Here is a 24,909-nt window from a genome sequence, read left to right as displayed (position 1 = left end):
AAATGACACAGATCTGCTCTCACACTCCACCATGTGTCAAACACTAGTTGTAATACCTTCATTATTCACATTTATATTGTGCTAACACTGTGAAAATAAACCTGTTTAATTTGTTTACTTGAAGGTGATAAGATACATGGGAGAAAGAGTGGTGGGAGATGGGAGGTGTCAAAAAGGGCCCATGCCTCATTTTTGCCCGAGGGGCCCCCAACTGAGTAAACCCAGCCATGTGTGCTGATGCAGCACCCTACATCAGCAGCAGCATCTTTACAGGCTAGGTAGAAGAGAGAGGACGTGTCCCATGCTCAGGATGAAGAGAACACTTACGCCTGTGCATCAGGGCTGATGCCGAGCAGTTTGCTGAGGGCCACACACAGGCGCTCGTGGAGGTCATGGTTGATCCTGCCGCCAGCTTTCACCCTCTCTGCGTTCCGCTCCAGCAGGTCCAGGACCAGTGGACGCAGGTGTCGTGCAATCAGCAAAGTATAATCCTTCTCTAACAGCAGCTGAGCCAAACACTCCAGGATACACTGCCTGTCCTGCTGGCTCCATATCTGAGGAGAGATCATGTGGCAAACAGGTCCCAATTTAAATTTCACATAAATCACACATCAATCTATATTTCTTCAAAAATATTTACATCATATGGTCTAACATGGCAGCAGCATAGATTTAACGACAAAATATACAGTAAAATGATGGCATCTGTACACATGTGAAGGGGGGGTTACAGCATGCTGCACACAGGATACATTTGGCATCACAGTGTGAAAATAAACAACTCTTAACACGTGATTTCATCCCATACAAGCCAGAAATCAACATATCTTACCTGTTTCGACAGATATTGGCTCAGTTCGTTGTGACTTTTGTCAACATGTCTGGATATGGTGCCCAGTGATGACAGGCTCAACTCTAAATTTTCCATCGTATCATGTGTCGCCTCTGCAGCAGCAGCGATCTACAGCCACAAGCAGCTCGGCGCGGTGTGTTAACAGCTCTGCTGGTTTATTGTTATTACAGCAGACTGCCAGGATCATCACGCGTCTGTCTGTCTGTCTGTCTGAGGTTGTATCACAACACACAAACACGTTCCCGTCACTGTGTTAGGTTAAAATCCTGTCCACATGTGAGGGAAGCACGAATCCTTCCGGGTCAGGTTGGAGTAAACCCCCCTCGTCCTCCTCCTTCCTCCTCAACTTTATTAACAACACAGTAATATTACAACACAAATAACAGTACAGGGAGTATTAGAGAAAAAATAAAATAAATTAATCACAAAAACACAAGCGGAAATAAAATTATACAATGTAAAAACATACATACACCGATTAAAAGAGAAAAATAAATAAATATAGTCCCAGTGAAACGGAAGTTAGGGCGTCTTTAGTTTCTGTACTGTGACGTATTTCCCAGTGTAACGTAATATCCGTCGCATTTGATTGGACCGCTAAAAGTGGGCGGGGCTTACAGAGTTAAACACAATACGGAGCTATAAAGGAGTATTGGTTCCACACATCTCCTCACCTGTTGCCAAATCAGGAGGACGTAGGAGAAATGAATGAATTAGACCTCAGTAGCCACATTGTTTTAGTAATGAAAACAAAGGTTTTGCCCACTGATATCCAAACACACATCTCTCCCTATCTCAACAAACATTTGTTTTACAGGAAGAGAAAAGACAGGCATTTTGATGTAAAAATACTCTGATACCGATTTGTGAACATGTATTTGGCATGTATTTCTGGAGATAAATGAACAATTAACACAGGAACACAGGGCTAAAACTGGGAAAATGCATTTTTCATTTCACTGGGTCTTTAAAAAAGTGAATAAGCAATATTGCAAACCAATTTCATCTTTCAATGTGTCCACAATGTTGCTCAAGAGATGAGAAGTCTTTAAAGCTTTTTTGTTTTTAGATGCACCGCAGACAGAACCACAGAATGTCTGAGGTTCCACATGAAACATTTTTGTCGTTTGGAATATGGTTTGGAAAATGGTTGTTTGCCCAAAAGACACAGCAATTTTATCGTTTTTTTTTTTTAAATCAAAAATAAGACGTCTGTCATAGGTACCAATAAGGGAATTTGAGTCCAAATGTCACTTGAATGAGTACAGACAGAAATCATAATAAATTTTAATAATTTAATAATAAATGAGAAAAGGACTAAATCTCCCTTTTGCACACCCCTCCCCTTCTCTCTCCTGACGTCACGCGGTGATGACGCGCGCGGACAGCGACCCCGGCACAGTGCGACCGAGTGCGACTCTCTTCCGCGAGAGAGAAACAACTTTCTGCCACCCTTGCTGCTGTTTAACGCTTTCATTCATGTCCGCTGACTGCAGGGGGACTGGGAACCTTTGAAGAAGTCGACGAGTCGCGTTACAGTTGGTCGTCTTTAGGGGTTGACTCCTGTTTTAACAGGGTTTTTTGGACCTCAGAGGAGCTGCAACCCATGGCTGCCAGGCAGTGACACAGCGCGGGAAAATGTCGTTGCTTCCTGTGCAATGAAGTCTTGGCGCGACATTACAGTTGTAAACAATAAGAGGACATATAACAATACGCAAACACGTAAGTCAACCTATTCATTGTTAACTCACTCAAATGTCCTTTTTATAACACGTAGGCGTCGCAGACTCACATTCTTTGATAGATAACTAATAACATTACGTTGGTATGTTAAATATGCAGCGAACTGGGTTCAGGGTATCTGACTAAAACTTGTTGGTTAACTACAAACTTATGTCTGTATTTGTGAAAAAATAAGAAAGAAACCGGTACTTAGCTTACGTTTCTCACTACATATATGGTTATATGAATGTGTCTTAGAGATTTGTGTTAGCTGAAAAATGTAGATAAAATGTCCTTCAAGAAAATACAAAAATGGGTAAGCATAGTTTTAGTAGGGTTTGCCCACCATTCTGTATTTTGTTACATCTGCTTCAGTAGCAAATTTCAGCAGACCTTTAAGCTGTGTGGGATTTCAGAGTTTAGGACAGGACTAAGTTAAGTAGATGTACTGTAAATGATAGCATGCTGAGTTCAGTGTTAAATATCAGATCGAGGCCAAGGACAATAAAGTCAAACTGAAGCATTATTCACCTAGAACATTAAGTCAGCTCAACTTATTAAAAATCTTTGTTTCTCTCTGCTTCACTTCAACTGTTGTTGGATGGCTTTATTGCTCTATTCTCTGCAGCAGTGAACAAAAGAGCTCCAGCTAGCACACAGTGTTAATGAATCCTGCTAACAACACAGAAACCTTAGCTTGTCCTCTACAGACAACACATGCACTATGTTTGCTTTGGTGTAGTGTTAATCTGTATCTGTTGGAATATGAATACATTCTTCTGTTACCATATATGTAATTTTTATAGTACATTTTCTGGGAAAAACAGTTGAGAAATTGTATAAATAAAATAAAATGATCAGACATGAAGGACATCTAATTCAGTACATTAAATGCCCATTAAATCGCAGTTCTTCATTACACTGATGTAAAATCATAAAAATCTTATATTGCCATAAAACAGTCCTGCTCATTGATTTGCAACATCGACCACAATGGCCTTATCCAACCAGACTTATTAAAGGGTATTAATGGTATGGCAGAATCTCTGATTTCTATTGTCTCACAGTATGATGCTGACCGCAGATATTATAGTGAGGCATGTTTAACTAGTCTTAAAAGGACACTGAAGTTGGTTGCACTTACAAGAGACAGGTCTAAATAACAAAAGTCAAAACTGAAGCTGCACAGCTACAGATACCCTGAAATGTAGTCCCTAATATGGATCAAGCTCCAAAAACACTGAATCCTACAATTCCTATAATTCAGCCAGTCTTCCAGTCATGTCTTGCTGGCATCTTTCAAACTCCACACCCCTTGTTTGTAACTCAGGCTCAGGCAAGTGTGTAATGTCCAAGCCCAAGAGAAAACTGTAGATCACCTGGGTTACTTTACTAGACGTGACAAAGATCTTCCAGAGTCACAGATTACATTCTACAACAGTTTTTCACAAAATGAGTTGGACTAACCATGATTAGTATACTGACCTTATGTGTAAAAATGGTGGAATGCTTCTTTAAAGATGACTTTATCAGTCTAAAAGTAATTGTGGATGAGTGAAATGGGTTTCCTGATTGATTGTGTCTTGCCTTTGCTTTCAATGTAGTTAAATATCACAGGTTAATCTTCCGCCTGTGTGAAGTATGTTCTGACTGATTTTATTTGTAGACTGGTAATAACTATTGATTTTTACTTATTTATTTAATTATTTATTTTGGTATTGTTTTCAGATATTCCTTAAGAAAGTGAGTCAGAGATATTTGGAAGAATGGAGAAAATGGACACCAACAGTGCATCTGGTCGTAAGTATAAGGCTATTGCATTTGGATTTGTGTATTATAAAGATTTCTGTTCTGCAATAAGACTGTTATATCATGTAAAGTACAATGTAGATGTCTTTACCAGTGGCCCAAGCTGTGGTTTCCCTCCAAATTCCACAATCACACAATGATTGCTGACATAAAGCTAAAATTCATCTTAGAAAACATTCAGATTGTGAAATATTTGCAGATGCTTTCCCAAAATGTACTTCATTTCTACAGATGAAATCATTTTTTAAATATATGGAGTGAAACATTTATATTTCCCACACATTATGTATCCCAAATAAATCTCTCTTTGCTGCATAGTGCACTGTATTTAGTTTCCAGTTTTATTTGAGGGGTAAAATAACTGCGCTGTATAGTCCCTTAAAAAATTCCCACAATGGAACAAAAACTGTGGCATCGATGTTATATGGTTAAAAAAAACACACACAAGTATTTACTGGCAATGAAGTGATTTTGCATTAAGACTTACATGGAAAAAAGTCATGATTACAGCTGTACATGTGTGATGATATACATTTATAATATCCACAGTCTTTGTGCCTAATGTCAGTGAAGATTCAGTGGATATCTATGATGACCTGGAAATCGGATCTGGCAGCAATGCAGGTAAAACTCTTGAAATAGTTCCATTTGATCTGTTACATATCATTACTAATAATATTAAAAGCCCAGATTTCTTTGTTCAATATTGATGCTGACTTTATAAATATGAATGAAAATGATCTTATTCCTTGTTCTATTTTGGTTTATTGCAGAGAAACCCTCATCAAATCCTTCTCAGCTGAAGAATTCAATGGATCTATATGAAGAAATTGTAACAGAGGAATTACAGAGCAGAGAGTCCTCTTACACTGAGGTTAGTCGCCATGTTCTTCCCTTCTCACTGTTGTTCACATAGGCATTTCATATTGAAGGTGAGGCTTGAGACCAACCTGTGTTTGTTTACTGTTGGTGTGCAGAGATTAACATGCCTGTTTATGCTTGTTCCCAACCTGGATCTTTTGCAGAGTAAACAATGTACAGCTGTGCTATAAATGGGTGAATGTGGATTATTATAATGAGTATATAAAAGTCACCCTATTCTATATGTTCAGGGTTTCCCCCACTCGCACAGCCTCTGCTCTTTTCCCTGTCTTTGTTTACTGGTCTTTGTCTATGCATATTTGCTTATTTATGCCAAAAAACACAGCAAGAATCGTTAATATTTGTGGCAACTTTTCCTCTGATCAATAAATTCTGATTTTATTGGTCTCAAATAAATGTTTGAATGGGAAATGTCTTCATGTGACTGAATTTTCACAAGTGTTTGTATATGAGGTAGAGTATTGTAACCCCTGTCTTAGTGGGCATTCAGCCTGAAATCAGAACTGTGTTTAAACAACACAGGAGCAAATAATTGGCCACTGCAGCACCTTGCCAGATGATGTTACATTGCAGTCCAGCAAAAGCTGATCCAGATCAACCTTTTTGGCGGACAACCTTTTTTTCTGCTGGAACCCTCATTGGTCCTCATTCAGTGAATGGCATGAATGAAGGTCTGCATTTTCCATATGTGTAGTTGTTATGTAGGTCTGAGATGAAAAGCGGCTAAAAGAGTTCCCTGTGAACAGTCTGGTGTAAATTGTCAAGTATGGGGTGAACCTTTATTCAGCATTATACATAATATTTGTGTATAAAAAGAGGTATAACAATTTACATGTTGAAATGCTCCCATGGAGGTTTTGAAAGTTTCTGAAATCACCATGCTCTGATAAAATGCAGAGGGCTGCTGTCAGCTGGCCAACCATCTCACAGGCCCTTTCATTTTGTTTGCAGTTGAAGTCCAGATTCCAAGCAGCTCAAAACCAAATTAAAGAGTTGCGCAGAAGACTCGAGCAGATGGAGACGCAGGTTTGTTTCATTGTCCTTATTTTTTAGCTATTGAAATGATTGATTGTTTCTTATTATTAGACTCCATACAAAAGTACTGAAAATATATTTCATTATTATATATTGTTGTAAACAACGCCCAGTATCCCAAGTTTTGTGTAAATGTACTCACAGCCATTAAGAGAAACGCTGTGCACATTGACGCACGAGGCACAGCAGTCAAAACTTCATTGACTATTTAAATCTCCGACACGCTGACAGCATGGGTCAGGATCTAATGTTAATTAATGTTCTGTGTTCGTCTACACAAAAGGTCACCCACACAGTCCAGGTTCATACAGTGAAAATGTTTGGAGTAAAGCAGCTGATAAATCCTGAGCTCCATCAGAGCTATTTATATTTATTTCAGAAGCTAAAAGTTTGTGTGTTTCCCCTGGAGTTCACTCTGTCCTGTCAAGTTTATAACTACAGTTTTTAGTTTTGATGCTTAAATGTCCCACAGTATTTGCTGCAGTGACATTATTGTGTGCATTGAAACGTTTAGAATTACTGAAAGCAGCCTCTCTAATCTTTGAAAGAAATCGTTAAAGAAAACACTCACACATCAATACAACACATTGTAAGAAATCACCTGGAAAACTTGCGCTGCTCAACATAATTTAAAAGGCAATATAGCCTACAGGGACAGCTAGAGGTGGAGTGAAACGTCCATGCGGGTGCAGGTCTGTAAGTCAGAGAAAATAATTCATTTGGGTGGGTGGCGGGTGTATGATTTATGCGTACATGCGGATTCAGATGACATCAGAGTCGATCCACGTATCACTAACATGTACCACATAACCGCAATGTTTGAGGTTCCATTCTGGCCACTGACCCTTGTTGTATGTCATACCTCTCTCTCTCTCTCTCTCTCTCTCTCTCTCTCTCTCTCTCTGTGTGTTCTGTGTCTCTACACTTTCAACTGTCAAATGAAAAATGCCAAAAAAAATAACCCGTATTTGTTTATTTTTGGGTTTTTTTTTTAGAATACAGGGCTGAACACTGAGAACTACCGTCTCAAAAAGAACATCTCTGCACTTTTACGAACAGCTAGACAGGAGGTGACACGAAAAGATGCTGAGATTCAGAGGTTGAACCAACAGTAAGTGTTAATATGCAAATAATACAGACTATAACTGTAACCAGTTAAATAAAAATTCCTAATATATATATATATATATATATATATATATATATATATATATATATATATATATATATATATATATATATATATATATATATATATATATATATATATATATATATATATATATATATATATTTTTTTTTTTTTTAATAATTTGCTGGTACTTGTCACAAGTAGTTTGTTAATTTCTATGATTTCCTAGCCACTGGACTGTAGTCAAAAAGCTACCTATGTACATACCTCCACTGATTGGATCTATGTTAATTGATTATTAAAACCATTTTCCACAGGCCAGAGGAAGGTCGGCATCATCACTCTCGTATAAATAATCTGCAGTATCAAAGTTCCTCCAGCCGGACCTCCTCAGGCAGCTCCAATAATAGGCCACCTCTTCCACCACCTTCCAGTCGTCCACCTCCTCCACCACCATCCATTCCTCCCCCGCCTCCTCCACCACTACTGACTTCACCTCCCAGGGAGGATCATCCTCCAAAGGATCACCCTCAACCATCCAGGAAAGACAATGATAATTCCACCAACCAGGCCAGGGGCTCTTGCATTGAGACCAGAGCTTCAAAAGCATCCTCTGATACTCATTCAAAAGGTTCCTCAAGAGGAGATTGTCAAGAAGCAGACAAACAGACTGAGCACTCTGTCAGCAAATCCAGCACCAGTTCATCAACCCGACATAGTGAGTCAGACAAACACAAGTCCAAACAGAGAGAGGAAAAATATCACACTCAAAAACTATCTGAAGCAACGGATAGGAGACATAGAACTGGTTCAGATCCCAACAAGGACTGTTATGCCTCTGAGAAAAACAGGTCTCACAAAACAGACAAAGACACAGGGCGGAGATATGACTCCAGGTCATGTAAAAGCAGGAACTACCAAAGCGTTGAGGGGCACCACAGATCAGAGAGGGCTAAAAGCCCTCCGCCAGAGATTTTACATAGTTCAGGTTCCTCTCAAGACTCAAAAGGGAAAAGTCGAGAAAGGAGACAAGATAAATCCAAAATGGTCACATCAGACTCTGAACATGGTAAAGCTCACAACTCTAAAGAGACCTACAGTCGAGATCATAGAAAAATCAAGACTAATGACAGACACAGCATAAGCTCAGACTCAAAGGACCGGAAGAAGTCCTCTACAAATCAACATGCTGAGCGCTGCAGAGAGTCCTCCAAAGAGAGGGAAGGGGATAAACTTTCTAAGGATCATCAGAGGAAGGAAGAGAGGCGACGTGAAGATGAAATTAGCAGAAAGCATAAGAGGAGCACTGTGTCAGAGACGAGCAGAGAACATGAAAAACAGAGATCAAAAGAATTAGACCATGCTAAAGTTGATGCCCATAGCAAGGAAAGACCAGAAAAGACACACAAGGCCTTAAAAAGAGTATCCGAAGATCCAGATACAGCCAAAAAAAGCTCTGCGGAGGAAAATATTCCAAACAGGAAACTGTGTTTCATGGAAACCTTGAATCTAACCCTTTCACCAATTAAGAAGCCATTATTGCCCATCGATGGCAGCCAGGATGACCTCACACCAGTGGATAAGGTAGTAGAAAACAGTCCAGATGATGAGGGTTCACAGCCTGATGTTGAAGACATGTGTGTCATTGATGAACTAGAGGGCAGTGAGTTAGAAGCCAGGTTGGAAGATGTTGAAGAGCGGCCTTCTGATTTGGACAAAACTCCAACTTCTGAAAAGACGCATAAGAAGTGTGATGAAGATGTCCAGGAAAAGGACAAAATCCAGAGAGAAACACCTGCGGCTGACAAGCAGCTTGAAGACAATTCAGTCCAAACTACCTCAGCACTTAGCCACTCCCCTGATACTGCAGAGAATCAGATGACTGCACATCTCACACCAAAATCATCAGAGAGCAGTTCTCTGAAGAACAAAACCAAGTTGGCCTCAGCCAGCCTGGTAGATGGACCTGAGCAACTGGAGGCTACTGATGGTCTCAGTGAAACATCTGGAAGCATTAATGAACAGCACACAAGAAATTCTTTACAAAAAGTAAACCGTGGAAATAGTACTGATCAGTCTGTTACTGTTACAGAATCTGTTGTGCTTGATTCGAGTATGGAAATTTCTAAAAGTGCAGTACCGCAGAGCCTCTCTCTGGATTCAGTCACAGAAGATGCCGTCGTGTCAGACGGAGGGGGAACACCTGTTTCTAAAGACAAGACCAAAGTCAGAAGTGAGCAAATTTCTCCCACTGTTCTACCAGTGGACTGCCAGCAAGAACCGTGTCCTCCCGCTTCATCCAGTTCCGCTCACGAGAAAGATGCTCTTCATATGCAAGATGGTCTTAAAGATGCAGATCCTGTATCTAGTACAATAAGCCTGGAATCACTTCCACAAGAAGGGCTGAGTTTGCCTGAAGCGATTTACGTGTTAACAAGGACAAATGAAGATGACAGCAGTAGCATTGCAACTGAGCCCAGCTCTTCCACTGGCTGTATCGGTGTGTCAAAAGTCAGCAGTACAACAGAGGAGACAGCCCTGCCAGAGAAGTACAGTGACCTCACTTTCACACCAAAGAAGAGCTTCGGTCCCGGCAAGAGTCATGAGAGTAATGCTGAGCCTTCTAGCTCGATGCCATTAGTTCATGATGAGGACTCCATGATGCGCACACTGAGCAATCTGAAGAGAATGCCTGATGCCATAAGCCCGCTGAGGAGCCCAATACGGATAAGCAAGAGAAATCATTTCCATGTTCATGGCAAGCCTGGTCATGTCAAAAGTCTTCAGAAAGGTAATGTTGGCCTGACAATGTCGCTTTAAATGTTATGTTCATATAGAAGAACAGAGTGGCTAATAGGTTTTTTATGCCTGTTATGTGTTTTTGTCAAGCTGATATCTTTTTTAAGATGGTTACCTTTTGGTAATGGTTGAATTCAGAGGTTATCTCGACAGACTACAATCTCAAACTGAATTATCTCATTTTCGTAAGATGACAGAAAGAGGTCATACTTTATCTTCTGGTGTTTAATCCAGTTAGATGGGCCTTAGAACACTGCCGATTTAGATGTTTTAGGGATTAAAAATTCAGACAAAAATGTATCAGCCAATATTAATTTTCTTACATGAACACATAATAGAAACAATATAATACAATGTAATTGTAATATAATTTTGGATTGTGTGGTCAGATTTATATAGCCATCCCTGTATTCAGTCAGTGTTACCTGAAGGATTCTGGGGATGTTCTAGAGAAGCAGACAGACTGCTTTACAATAACTCTGATCAGAGTCTATGTTGTAATGGACCTGCTGTACCGACGTTAGTCAGCTGAGTCCAACTGACAAATACCAAACCTAAGCCTCTTCACCCTGCTGCAGACTGTATTGTGTAAAATGTGTCCAGCTGGTGATTACCAAATTACCTTCATCATTTAACTGGTACTGTTTGCTCTCTGTGTGGTGACTTTTTCCTCTCATATCCACCTGACTGTGACTGACTGCAACATCAGTGTTTAATTTTTTTACAACATTGCGACATCCTGCTTTGATTAATTAGCCCAACACAAACATACACTGTACTGATCAATCAATCATTGTCACCAGAAGTGATCTTGACGTGACTTGTCTCATAGTTATTAGATAGAATGTTGTGTAGCACCTGTGCTCTTTTTCCTTGAACGTTTCCTGTTATCAGACCATCTCCACACTACTCAAGTTCCTTTTTGAAAAAATACCGTCACAATACTGCAGAAAAATATCATTAATAATACGATATGGCACATCCTTACTCACTGCCAGAATTGATATCAATGAACACTTTGACAGCAAATGAATATGCACCCATGAATGTGTAAATGTGTCTGTTTGAAACTGTTGAATAGTTTATAGAGGCAGCAGCTGGAGAACTAGTAGACTGCTAGAGCAAACCTAAGCAGATCAGTGTGTAACTGACATCGATATACCCCAATGCCTCAAACCAAGGAGGTAATAATATGTAAATTACATCAAGTACTGTCATCGTAGCCATGTCTCCTCAGATGGTGGTGACTGTTAATCATGTTTCCTTTTTCTCTTTAAATATTGAGTGATGGGACTCATTAATACAAGATCCACATCATTACTAGATGGGAACCTTATAATAATAATGATGCTAATGACTTAGGATCTAATATTTTATCATAAATATTAGACGCTAAGTCAAAACGTCTATATAATTGCACTGGGTATCGATACTGACTTTCTGAATCAATTCGATTCACAAGGTCCTGATTCGATTTTCAATTCAATTCAATATCAATTGATCAGGGATATTTCAGTTAAAATACCAGTTTTGCTTGGATATGAAAGAGATTCTCAGAGATCTAATACTGTTGTACAAGGAACCGTCTAACCTGGTGCATTATTAAAAATATTAATATTTATATGAAGAATTAACCCCACAGCAGTTACATTAATGTCCTTTGTGACCAACACACTACAACAGTCAACACAATATAGTACAGGTCTACAGCTTATACAGTCAGTGAGTGTTGACACAATATTTCACCTCCATTTTGCACATCTTACATATGACTTTGCTTTTGTCCAGCTCTTCTCTGTTTACATAGTTTTTAAATCTCAAATGCAACCAGACTTGGCGATGCCTGCAGTGGAGCAGCCCCCGCCATGTTTTTGATTAAACTGAGGTCCAGCAAGATCGTTGTGCAAAAAACCAAAGGCTGGCCACACGAGACTAGCAGGGTTTAAGCTTCACCCATCCATGGGAAAAAGTATATATTAAAAGATTTATCACACGATTTTATGAATCAATATTACATCATTCAAATGAAAATCCATTTAAATTGGAAAATCGTTTTCTTTTGGGGTTTTTTTTGTTTTGTTCTGTTTTTTTAACCCAGCCCTACTATATAACATCTTTTCTATCTCTCTCCTGTGCAGAGTTCACCACTACAACTGCTGATGTCAACTCAAAGAAGTTGGATGTAAACAAAGAAAACAAATACCCAGGTTCTCCTTCAAAACATGATACACAAAACCTGGACAAGGTATCCGACCTGCCTTCAAGTCTCTCTGACACTGAACTGGAGGAAGGAGAAATTTTAAGCGAAAGCGATGAAACGACCGCAATTTCTCCTGCTCCTGCGACCAAGAGGGCGAAGTTAGTGCGTCCCGTCAGAAAAAAAGCAAGTCCCAAGTCTGTGTTAAAGAGGAAATCTGAAGAAAGGTCTGTTGCTTCAAAAGAAATGACTGAAACAGCAGGTGCATCGACACCAAGCCCAACTACTGGTAGTAAGAGTCGTTTTAAAACAGTTTGCCCTGCAGCAAGCAAAGCTTCTTTTTCCACTATAGAAGAAGTAATGGAGACATTTAAATTGGTTCGCTCTGAAATCCGAAAAAAGTACATGAAGCTTCATAAAACGTTTCCTAAGAAGAGCTTCTATGGTGTGATGGAGAATTTCCAGGAGTCTTTTTTAGAATTTGTGGACGGTGCCCATTTTGGTCAAATATGCAGTCAGGCAGTGGAGCTGAAATCCAAGCTGAAGAAATTGGTCGCGTCTGTGTTTAGCAAAGTAGCAGATAATGGCATCGTGAAACGCATCTTTGAACAGCAGGCAGTCGATCTGAAGCAAAAGTTGTGGGACTTTGTAGATGTTCAAGTTGACTATTTGTTCAAGGACATTTACACAACACTGAAGAGCCTTTGCAAACCAGCAAGAGCTCAGGCTGAGGACAAGAGGGCCAGCGGAAATGAGAACATGTCTAGACAGCCTCCTGCTAAGAAGCCACAGTGTCAACAGAAGGATGTACAGTCTCCTCCAGCCAGCCTGAGTCGTATCAAGCCTTGTGCTGTTGTGCCTTACAGAACAGGCCTCGGAAGCAGAGGCAAAGATATCAGAATGACTCGTGTAGAAAAAGAAAGTAATGTTGACCAGCATCCACCAAATTACCGAAATTCACAAACTGTGGTCAATTTCCTTCCTCCTAAAATTCCATCAACTCCAGAGAAAAATCACATGGCTTCTTTGGTTGTCTCTCAAAATGTCTCTTTGCTTGAAAAAACTGACTTTGAACTGCTCACTGAACAGCAAGCTTCCAGTTTAACATTCAACCTGGTGAGAGACTCTCAAATGGGAGAAATCTTCAAGTGTCTCCTGCAAGGATCTGACTTGCTGGAGACCAGTGGAATCACCGGAGACAACACCGCCTGGTCCCTCAGTACTCCAAGGAAAGATGGAGAAAGACTCATTAGCATAACCACTCCATCTAAATTTGACTCTCCATCTAAACTGCTTTCCCCAACAAAATTTGATACTCCCTCCAAACTTATCACTACATGGTCGAGCATTTCACCTCGCAAGGTGTCGTCTCCACGGTCCAAAGATCAGGTCCCGCTGAATCCAGCTTTATTTGATGAAAGTTGCTTGCTAGAGGTGCCATCAGAGAGTCGAGCGATGCTGCAGTCCAGCCTTGCTTCACAGAAGTGTTATTCCATTCTAGCTGAAGATCTGGCAGTCTCCCTCACCATCCCATCACCCCTCAAGTCCGACAGCCATCTCAGCTTCCTACAGCCATCCAGTATGACCATTATGTCCACTCCAGACAGCGTCATTAGTGCGCACATAAGTGAGGACGCTCTGCTGGATGGCGAAGACGCTACGGAGCAGGACATTCACCTCGCCCTCGACACGGACGACTCCAGCTGCGGGTCCAGCAGCAGCGTGGCCTCGGAAGCAGCTGCCAGACCTTTCATGTTCAAGCCAGACTTGCCCATGCAGGCGCTAGTGATGGAGAAATCCAATGATCATTTCATCCTGAAGATTCGTCAGGCAACCCCAGGTGCAGATGTCACTCTTACTGCTGATGAGAGCTTAAGTCAAACACTAATAGAAGAAGAGCAGCAATGTGGAGAACACGATGTGGCAACTCAGGAAAGTCAAGCAAAAGCTGTGTTGTCGGACAAGTCGCAAAAAGACAGCAGTCCCTGCAATGCTATGTCCTCAGAGAACAGTCTCTCCAACCTCACCGGACGCTCTGGGATGTGCCAGGCTGCCACTGGTGCTGATAACTATCTCACTGAAGATGAGAACTCAACACTAAGAAAAGATCTATCCCACAAAAAAGAGGATAGGTCAGCTCAACAAAGTACCTCAAAAGGTTGTTTTCCAGTGGGGTCAGTGACATTGTCTACATCTCCAAAAACTCGGTCTAAAACAACTCCTTCAGATAACAGTTTGCACAATGTTTCTCCAAGCTCTGATCATTCATTTGGGCAGATCAACCAAGCAACCACCAGAGGAGGTGTTACACTCACAACTGATGAGATCGCAACTCAAACACACCACAAAGGTGAAGATACGCAAGTTCAACAAAGTCCCTCAAAAACTCTTTTGTCCGAATCACAGAAAATGATCAGTCCCTCTAAAACTGCCTTGTCAAATAACAGTCTGCATCACCCTGCTGGAAGCTCTGAAACATATCAAAGGAGAAAAGTGTCACTGACACATGTTTCAGACTCAGACAGAGATGAAACAGAGGTGTCAGAGTCAGAGAGAAGTCTCACCATTGCAGAGGATGCAAGCAGCACACCAGAGAAAGACCAAAGGGATCATGAGAGAGGACGAAAACGGAAGAAGCACCAAGAGAAATCAAAAGTGAAGCGGTCCAGAAGGGAGCAAGAGGAGTGTTTGGAAGCGATGGTGCCTGACTCAAAGAGAGATGATAGTGAATCCAAATCCTCATCTTCACCTCTGTCCCCCAACAGTCTCTCTGCCAAGAATATCATCAAGAAAAAAGGCGCAGTGGTGATAGCATGGACCAGGTCAGTAGCTGACGCAGTATTTTGCCCCGTCTTACTTACTTTACTTTATTAAAGTAAATGATGCCAACTAGGTCAAACACAGTCAGACTTATGTTGTTTCTTTTTTTCCTCCCTTCTTTTGCAAACACTTGATGCATGAGGGAATTAATTTCCCAGAAGTAGCTCCACCACTTCAAACCAGAAATCATTTTTAGCCTTACAAGAGCCCAGAGGATGAAAAAAGTCATATTTTTGCAAGTTACAAGTAATTTCCAAATCTTGGTGTTAAAGCCCCAAGTTCAACAGATTTTCAGCTTTGATTTTCAAGTCATAAACAAGTTCTCATGCCCACACGAAATCTCATTAGAATCTTTAACAACAATATAATTGCAACAGTGATAAATAGTTGGACGTATCTGATTTAATCCTGACAGTGAGAAGAATGATTGATATCAATCTCATGTCTATGTGTTATTTTATAATATAATGTAATATAACAGGCTCATGGCTATGGCTGAGCAGGTAGACTTGGTTGCCCAACTATCACAGGTTTGGTGCTGTTTACCATTTACAGGACATGGTTAGCCTAGCTTAGCATAAAATTGGTAGCAGGGGTAACCGGCAAGCCTGGTTCTGTCCAAATTTCCAAAAGTCACCTACCAACATAGATAAGCTCACTAACATGTATTTCTTTTGAAGGGCTGCAAACAATGATTATTTTCATTATTGATTAATCTGCACATTTTTTTCTCATTGTATCGTTGCTGGTTTATGATTTCCCAGAATCCAAGATGTTATATTCAAGTTGCTTGTTTTATCCAACCAACTATCCAAAGCCCAAAGATATTTAGTTTACTATTATATATGAAAAGGAAAAGCTTCAGATCTTCACATTGTAGAAGGTGGAACCAGCAAATGTTGAAATGAAATATCAATTATCAAAATAGTTGCAGATTAACTTTCTGTCAGTTGACTACTCATTTCAGCTCTGCAGTTTGTTCAATCTGTACACAAACAGAACATGTAAAGATGCCTATTAGCTCAAAACCTCCTGGCTATCTGTAGGCACCGATTTACAACTAAATGAATGCAAATGAACAATTTAGCAGAAATGTGGCTGGTTATTCCTACAGGTGTTCCTGTAAAGGCTTATGGCTGAGTGTGTGTATTCTGTTTGTTCCAGAGATGAAGATCGAGCTATTCTTATCGACCTGAAAACAAAAGGTGCTTCACGTGAAACTTTCTCTGCCCTGGCCGAAAAGCTGGATAAACCATCAGAGCAGGTAAGTTCACAGTTGTAGTTACAGTGTGTGACATGCACACAAATGCTCGATGACTGTACCTGCTATACTGAAGGAAAATACACTGACTCAACTGTCCTTTTCTCAGATCGCTCACAGATTTCACCAACTCATGAAGCTTTTTAAGAAGCAGGGGAAGATGGACACCTGATCTCACTGACTGTCCGCTTGATGTTTTGTTCTGAAAACTGTTCTTCTATCAGAGCATTTTTACACACATACTGTAGCACCAACACAGGTAGGCTGCTGTTAATGTGACATGGTGCAGGAAGAGGTGAAGCCCTGCATACTCTGACCAGGTCAGTTAAGTAGAATGAAAATACCTCAAAATACCGTCAGACAGTGGTGAAGGTATTTTGTTTCAGATGTTGAACTGTGCCTGTTTGAAAATAATTCAAAGTGTGAAAAATAAGAATTCAACAATACTGACTGAAAATATTGATATGAACGGTGAAACATCCACATAGTGAAAATCCAGTAAACATCACTGTTATTGGTGATTCACCTCCACGGCAGCAATCACTACTTCAGTATCGGTACTGTATATTATCAGACGTTGGTTCCTTACTGAAGTTTGGTTCTTATCACATAAAACTTTTCCTCATCTACATGCTTTCTTTTCTCGACCTTTGCAGATATGAAAAGCTTCAAATATCTTGGTCTCAACTTCATCTTATATCTAGTCCTAAACATGTGTTTTTCTCAAAACAGTTGGGAAAACTGCCCTTTAGCTGGAATAATTCCAGGTTCCTGGGCTTCTCTTAAATCAAGTGACTTATTTAGTTCCTTACATTACTGGAGGCTCATGGGAAACAACTTGAAGTATCACCCATCTCTAGATCTTGAGCTATGGGACTGATATTTTGGGCCATTTTAATATAATTCTATTAGTGATATTTTGAATCTAATTTTAATGGAAGTATTTGATGGGGGGGAGGGGGGGTGCTTGATGTGTTTGAAGGTTATTACAATGTTTACATGTCCAATTCATGTACAGGACAGTTACCTCTGTTAATACAAATTTAAACTTTTGATGTGTGGGCCTCAATGATATTTTGTTTGACTTATCATATTGCTTATAAATAGCATAGAACGCAATATTGTGAATATTGTATATAATTCTTTACTGAAAATAAAGTTTTATTTATTTATGCTAGTATGTCTGTTGAATTCTTGTTTATGGAATCTGTGTAAAACATTCATGGAAAATTGGGGGCATAAACCATCTACACCAGTTGGTACAAGTGGAAGATAAGCTGTTAGGTGGCACAATATACTGTATTCACCATGACACAAATATTCATGAAGTGGGCCACAAAGTGTTGAAATTGAGGCCAGTGCCTAGGGGCACAATTTGAAACTCACCAGATCAGTCATGACATGAAGTGGAGGATGATGTCTCATGTTTCTCTGTCAGACTAAATATACTATTACTCATTGATGCAACACTGTATGAGTAAGAGATAAAAAAAGCAGACAAAGATCACAGTTATTCTAAATAAATATATAAAGGTTCAGTTCCTAGAAATGCACTGTATGGCTAAAAGTATGTAGACATCCAGACGTTAGACATATCCCAAACCATGCTCATCAACCTGCTTCCACTATGCCTTTACTATGCTGGTTTCAGATGTTGGAACCTGGCTGCAGGGACTTGCTCCCATTCAGCCACAAGAGCATTAGTGCAGTCCAACACTGGTGTTATGGGTGATAAGGTCTGGTTCACAGTCTGCTTTCCAACATCCCATGGGTGTTGTACAGGGTTGAGGTCAGGGCTCTGCAGGCCAGTCACATTCTTCCACATCGAACTGGGAAACCATTTCTTTATAGAGCTGGCTTTGTGCAAATGTCATGTTGAAACAGGAAAGGAACAAACACAAACTGTTGCCATACAGTTAGAATAAGACTTTTGTCTAAAATATCAATGTATCTTGGAACATTAAGATTTCCCTTCATTCATAAACCCAAGCCACAAAAACAGACCAAGAAAAAGGCACATGGACATGAGTGTCCACTTACTTTTGGTCAAATGTTTTACATCACAAGCAAGAAAGTTGAAAACATTGTGCCTGGCTGTGTATTGACATCTCAGTTGGTGCTATTTCCAATGTAGTGTCCTGTTAAAAGTGGCAGGGTGAAACTAACCTCAGGGCATTATAGGGTCATGTGGTGGATCAATCACTGCAAACTGGAGCACTGAAATAGTGTCAGCTACACTGCACAGTGGGGTCTCGTCTGTCTCTAAGGGACAACAAATAAGCCCCGATGTCTCCACAAATGAATCTGCTCTTTCATGATGGCTTTACATTGAAGCACATGAGACAAGCACCCTAGAAAAATGTAAGTAAAGCAAGTTTTTTATTGCATGTTTAATATTCCCATTGTAAAAGTTAACCAAATAGCCTCTAAAAGCTTGTTGATCTAACTGGCTACTCGTGATTATTTCTTCGATGACAGCAAATAATAATGTAACACAAGATGGGGGATTGGAACTTATTAGGGAGTATTTTAGAAGAGGTCCATATTCATTCCACCATCGTGGGGAAGATCTGGCTCACCATCCTCTTCATTTTCCGGATGCTTGTGCTTGGTGTGGCGGCTGAGGACGTCTGGGATGATGAGCAGAGTGAGTTTGTTTGCAACACAGAGCAACCTGGCTGCAAGAATGTCTGCTACGACCAGGCTTTCCCCATCTCCCTCATCCGCTACTGGGTCCTTCAGATCATCTTCGTGTCCTCTCCCTCTCTGGTCTACATGGGGCATGCGTTGTACCGTTTGAGGACCCTTGAGAAGGAGAGGCACAAGAAGAAAGCCTGTCTGAAAGTTGAGCTGGAGGGGACAGACCCTGCGCAGGAGGATCATAAGCGAATAGAGCGAGAGCTCAGGAAGCTAGATGAACAGAAGAAAGTAAGGAAAGCTCCCCTTCGAGGCTCCTTGCTGCGCACATATGTTTTCCATATCTTGACCAGATCTGTGGTGGAGGTGGGTTTTATAATAGGTCAGTGTGCTCTGTATGGCATTGGACTGTCTCCTCTCTACAAATGTGAACGGTTGCCTTGCCCCAACAGTGTCGACTGTTTTGTGTCACGACCAACAGAGAAGAACATTTTCATGGTTTTCATGCTGGTTATTGCCGGAGTTTCTTTATTCCTCAACCTCCTAGAGATCTTCCATCTGGGGGTGAAGAAGATCAAACAAAGCTTGTATGGATACAAATATGGAGATGATGACAGCGTGTACAGGTCAAAGAAAAACTCTATGGTGCAGCAGGTCTGCGTGCTCACTAATTCCTCACCACAAAGGTTGATGCAGCTCACACAGATGACCTGCTCTGTTGTGTCTGATGCTCATGGGGAGACTTTGAACAGCTCCAACCAGCAGGCTCTGCAGCAGCTGGGGGCTGTGGAGCGGCGCTACACTCTGGACAACAGGAAGTCATGCAGCAGTGAAGAATCCAACGGACCTCACAGCTCCGGCCAGCCACAGTACGCAGAACCTCGACCTACACTGATGGCCAGCCACATGGAGATCCCAGCAGCCCTGAGGAACGCGCAGAGGAAGCAGAGCCGAGTGAGTATCTGTAAGGAGCTCAGTGACATGAGTGATTCTCCAGAGAGCGACCACTACCCCACCGCCAGGAAGTGCAGTTTCATGTCCAGAGGAATGTCGGAGGGAAAGCTGGCCACTCCGTCTGATAGCGCCGATTCTCAGAGTGGAACAGACGTTGAGGCCCAGCACCTCAACCAGGGAGAGAGTCCAGTGATGACCCCCCCACCTCCAGCCGCTGGGAGGAGGATGTCCATGGTGAGAACAGATCAGAAAATGATTATCCAGTCACGTTTTATCTGAAGTACCTAAAGCAACAAATGTCACTATTTGGCTGTCTGATGAATATAGCTGAGTATGTAACTTAACTCCAGACTTAAAAAGCAGTGTTCCGCTCTAGTTGAATGTTTGAAATCTGTTGCACCTTAGTCAGCTGGGTGTGTTCAAAAGTGTGCTCTATTGCACCTGTAATCACATCCAGCAGTGATGTCAGAGTGTACTGACACACCATGGAGTACACCTGTATATCACTGCAGGAAGGTCAGAACTACGCCACTGGGGGTTGGCAAACAACTGCTGTTAAGTTGCTCTTTAACATGTATCAAAATGACAAAAAACAAAACAAAAGCATGTTTTCTTACTTACCTCAAGTGCTGTCAAGCACCACAAACTAAAAGAGGCAAGAATCAAAGAGAAAGATATCTCAAAACCTGGACAAATAAAACTAAAACTATCTGCATGGATAGATTCCACTAGCAGTAAGTGAGAAAACATTTTTGTAATTTAGGTGAACTTACCCTTTAAATAATTGAAATTATTCATAAAAATTCATCCAGTGTTTTGCCACCAACACACACACACACAGAATTTTGTTTCCATCACTTCAGAGGAAATTACATTGACTTACAGTCATTTCCTGGAGATTTATCCTAACCTTAACCCTAACCACCACATGCCTAACCCTAACCCTAACCCTAACCCTAACCCTAACCTTAACATTAGCCTAAATTTACCTTAATATAGCAGTGAGGTTGCAGATTGCAATCAAATGAATACCCCTTCCCTCCACCTCCCCTTCCAAGTGTGTAGGGGAACCTTGTGTTTAGGGACTTGCTTTTTGTCCCAATAAGGGAGGCCAGTCCCCACAACATGACTGTCTAAACAGATTTATATCCCCACAACATGAGGAATACCTGGTACACACACACACACACTAGACCAGTGGTTTCACTGTTTTTTGGGGGGGCTTGCGGTCATATAATGACCCTGAAAACTTGGTTTCAAACCCTAACCCTAACCCCTAACCCAAACACCCATAAGTATGATTCATTTAGACTTAAACTGTGTGGGTGTGGTTTGATCAGTTTGATCAGATTTCTATGACATTGGTCCTGGCAACATGGGCAACAACTCCACAATTTTAGTCATATTTTGATTAAAATTTTGTTAAATTGTGATTGATGCATGGAAGTACATGACATCACTTTTTTCCAACTAAGTCACACCCACTTCAGACAAGTGAGAAGAGTGATTTTCCCTTTTTAAACTTAGAGACCTTAAGAGATTAAACTATCAAGTATTTCACAAGTAAAAATGCAAATATTGTAGAAAAATCTGAATTCTTTGTTATTTTTTTCACCCCCTTATTACATGGGAAATTTGGAACATTTAAAACCTGAAATGCTCTAGGGAAATCACTCTGAAGAAAAAATGTGAGGAAAATGGGAAATAATAAGAGTAACTTAAAACCAGGTGAAATGCATGTTTCCCTGCCTGCTCTGGTTTAAAGTTTCCAGTCTGTTGCTCTGATCACAGTCAGCATCACTGATGGGTGTGGTCAGTGATGCACCCTGGAGTACACTTCTACATCACTGTAGCAAGGTGAGAGGTTACACCTGGAGGTCAGGGTCAGCTGGAGGTCAGGAAAACAAGATTTTCAGCTGCTGTCAGGAGAGATGTGTTTGTGTCTGTGATTTGAATAATAACAATGTATTTTTCTTTCTTTCAGAGCATGATCCTGGAGCTGTCTTCCATCATGAAAAAGTAAATTGAAAATGATGATTTTGGGAACAAAGTTGGAGGCATGTAGGAGTTTTAAAGGGGCCGAGGGATCCTGATCGCAAAGCGAATCTCATCCTGTCTCTCAACTGCAACGTTATGTTTTCATAGTATGTTTATACAGTATGTATCATGCATGAACAAGAGCTTCAGTTCAGTTATACTCACATGACATTCCACAGACAATGCTTAATACTTTGCTTCATGTTGTGTACAATGATATCTCCAGCTTCTCATTAATTTTATATTGTTAGTTTGCAAGCAACTTGCTATTTAGGGTTGGGTTTGTGGAGACAACAAATCAAATATGAATCAAAATTATATTTGGCTCAAAACATATGTGAAGGCTCATAAAATGAGGCCTGTCGCAAAGATATTTGACAGAAGATTGTAATTACAGATTGTGGAAATTGCAACCACAAAAAAGATGAGAGAACTCTTTATACCAGTGTTTATGGTTTATCATACAGAATGAGCTGGAGAAAAAAAAGGGCTCTTCAAATTCAACATTTCGTTTCGATTGAGACTAGCCTAACATGAATATATCTGACAAATGTCAGCTTTTATTGTGAATGTTTCTGTTTTTTTCTATTAAACACTTTCCCCTCCTCAGTACGCCCAGACTGCTTTGTCTGTGTGATATGTTTTTTAGTCTGGAATGACTCTAATAAAGATTACAGTGCATTTTTTGTCCTGAAGACAGTGATGTGACTCAGTTGGTCAACCTTTGTCCAAAACTTTCTTTCCACAGCAGTTTATACATCTATTCTGTCCAGGTTATTATAACATTTCTTGTGGATACAAAGCTACATGGTCCGATGAGATTAACTGGGCTGATAGTGATGACTCCATGGTCAAAATGTTTACTCACACACATGAATGTTACTGAAAAATGATATTGCTATGTAATTTTCATTCTACTAAAGGACTTCTGTCCATTCTGTCCATTACCTGACCTTCACACTTCTCCACCTTTGGTCAGATTCTTAATTTTATATCATTTATAAATGGGCAGCTTCCCCAGAGGATGACCCCAATTGAATTTAATGATCCAATGCAGGGCTGGTTTAACTCACTAGGAAGCCTCAGGGCAAAATTGAGCTATGTGCCCCTGTTGACCCCCTTGACCTGCAAAAATGTATTTAAAAGTTTATCTGAAGCTCATATGAAGCTTCAGCGTCCAAATAAGTCAAATCAAGTAGATATCTTTCAACGTTACAGTCTTTTTAGTGCCAAAGTCCCTCTTTTTGTTACTATACTTCCACCACAGCTCAACAGGGAAACACTGTCTGAGGAAACACAAAGAGAGAATTTGATGCTAAAAAGACTGTAAATGTGTCAGGTATCCACTTGATATGACTAACTCAGACTGCTGAAGCCTCGGCCCGGCACCAAACAGCAGACTGACAAAGTTAGCAAATACGCTCACCATCTAAACTTTATAAGGTGTAGTACTGTGTTTGCAGCTTGTTCTGCTGCCCCCGAGTGGCAAAAAACAAAAACAAAAACAAACATTTTGTCATGAAAAGACACACTCAGGCAAAAACATCCACAAAACAACAGCATGATATGCATGTTTCTTTATTTCATAAAGAGAAATGGTGTCTAGACAAAAAAGTCATTTATATAACACTAGCAATTGAAATGAATGAAAATGGGGTTTGCACAATACCGTATTTACAATGGTTAAGTCATTTTAATTAATTAGGGTCATGTAGCATTTAAAAATTATAAAGGTAAGAACTCTTAGTAGAGAATAAGCAAATAACAGCTATTTCAAATTGACAATATTAACACAAACAGTCATCTAGAAAAATGAAAGAAAAAAACAACAACTTGAACTACAAGCTTAAGAGCTATTACATTAAAAATGATGCACCAAAATCTACTAATACAATAATCCATATAATCTGTGTAAAAAGCATGTAGAAAAAACACCTGATGCAGTTTGCTGATACAGTCATTGACCAGTAATGAGAGGTATGAAGGATTTCACAGGTAGATAAGTGTGAGAAAGTCCGCACTGGTGACTCAGGGATGGGGGCCCAGGCCCCTGCATACACTCACTTCGCTTGAATGTGAACTATGGCCTCTGCAAGTTCTAAGGCAAATATCGGAGGTGCACTTGTATCCATGTAATGTTGACCCATCCCAAAAGGTGGATTAAAGACAAGGTGAGGAAACTCATTCTTTGTCTCTTTACACAACACCAAGAACCAGTCCAATTGAACCGAGCAATTTTACATGGCAAAAATTGATCAAACATGACATGACACCTATTTGTAAACATATTCCATTTTTATATTTTACTCAATGATTTCAGCCTGCACATTCAACCAGGATACCAGATTTTTTTTTTTTTTCAATAAAGTTGAGCAATCTGAGAAAGGCATGTTTTTGTTCATATTCTTTTATAGAACAACCTTTGGAGTTGAAAAGCCAGTGTTTGATTCAGAGAAGCAGCAACAAAAAATGTAACTAAACAAGACTAATACACAGCAAAAAGGTAAGAGCATTCAATTACAGAGTTACAGCAAGAGTAAAATTGTTGACTTAAATCAGTCTGTTGTAATGGTTATAAACAAATATTGTCACATATGACCTGACAAAGTAACCTGGAGGATTCCTCATACCTATGTATCAAATTCTTAAATTCATTCAATGTATTTTCTATGTTTGGAATCAATTTAAAGCTGCACTAATCATTTTTTTTATGTCAACAATGGGTAAAATGTGTAATGACAAAGGGGTCACAGATAATTACTGTATCACCA

At 40.2% G+C, this 24,909-nt stretch overlaps 3 protein-coding genes across 4 annotated transcripts in view; 2 read left to right on the top strand and 1 right to left on the bottom strand.

Annotated features, from left to right (window-relative positions):
- mdn1 (midasin AAA ATPase 1) overlaps positions 1–1,299 on the bottom strand; it is a 62,729-nt gene extending 61,430 nt beyond the window's left edge. Inside the window, exons 1-2 of the mRNA XM_042391074.1 lie at positions 833–1,299; positions 328–554 (exon numbers count right to left, since the gene is read on the bottom strand). Coding sequence (XP_042247008.1) covers positions 328–554; positions 833–928 — 323 coding nt within the window. The 5' untranslated portion in view covers positions 929–1,299. The remainder of the gene's footprint in view (positions 1–327; positions 555–832) is intronic.
- Positions 1,300–2,224: 925 nt separating this feature from the next.
- casp8ap2 (caspase 8 associated protein 2) lies at positions 2,225–17,656 on the top strand. The gene is made up of 10 exons (XM_042390473.1): positions 2,225–2,575; positions 4,304–4,375; positions 4,934–5,008; positions 5,158–5,258; positions 6,218–6,292; positions 7,297–7,412; positions 7,751–10,224; positions 12,371–15,251; positions 16,414–16,513; positions 16,620–17,656. Exons 2-10 carry the CDS (start codon positions 4,342–4,344, stop codon positions 16,680–16,682), a joined length of 5,919 nt encoding a protein of 1,972 aa, XP_042246407.1. The 5' UTR covers positions 2,225–2,575; positions 4,304–4,341; the 3' UTR covers positions 16,683–17,656.
- Positions 17,657–18,724: 1,068 nt separating this feature from the next.
- gja10b (gap junction protein alpha 10 b) lies at positions 18,725–22,659 on the top strand. 2 transcript variants are annotated; one of them, XM_042390476.1, is made up of 3 exons: positions 18,725–18,871; positions 18,989–20,335; positions 22,086–22,659. In XM_042390476.1, the coding sequence occupies exons 2-3, from the start codon at positions 19,010–19,012 to the stop codon at positions 22,122–22,124; spliced, it is 1,365 nt and encodes a 454-aa protein (XP_042246410.1). In that variant the 5' UTR covers positions 18,725–18,871; positions 18,989–19,009; the 3' UTR covers positions 22,125–22,659. The 2 variants fall into 2 exon arrangements, with proteins under 2 accessions (XP_042246410.1, XP_042246408.1); XM_042390474.1 differs by having other exon boundaries at positions 18,725–20,335.
- The last annotated feature ends 2,250 nt before the right edge of the window (positions 22,660–24,909 follow it).

This window comes from Thunnus maccoyii, chromosome 17 (assembly GCF_910596095.1).
Source record: "Thunnus maccoyii chromosome 17, fThuMac1.1, whole genome shotgun sequence".
In the NCBI taxonomy this organism is placed as follows: Eukaryota; Metazoa; Chordata; class Actinopteri; order Scombriformes; family Scombridae; genus Thunnus; species Thunnus maccoyii.
The sequence above is the reverse complement of the archived record's forward strand: the minus strand, read 5'-3'. Positions and strand labels throughout refer to the sequence as shown.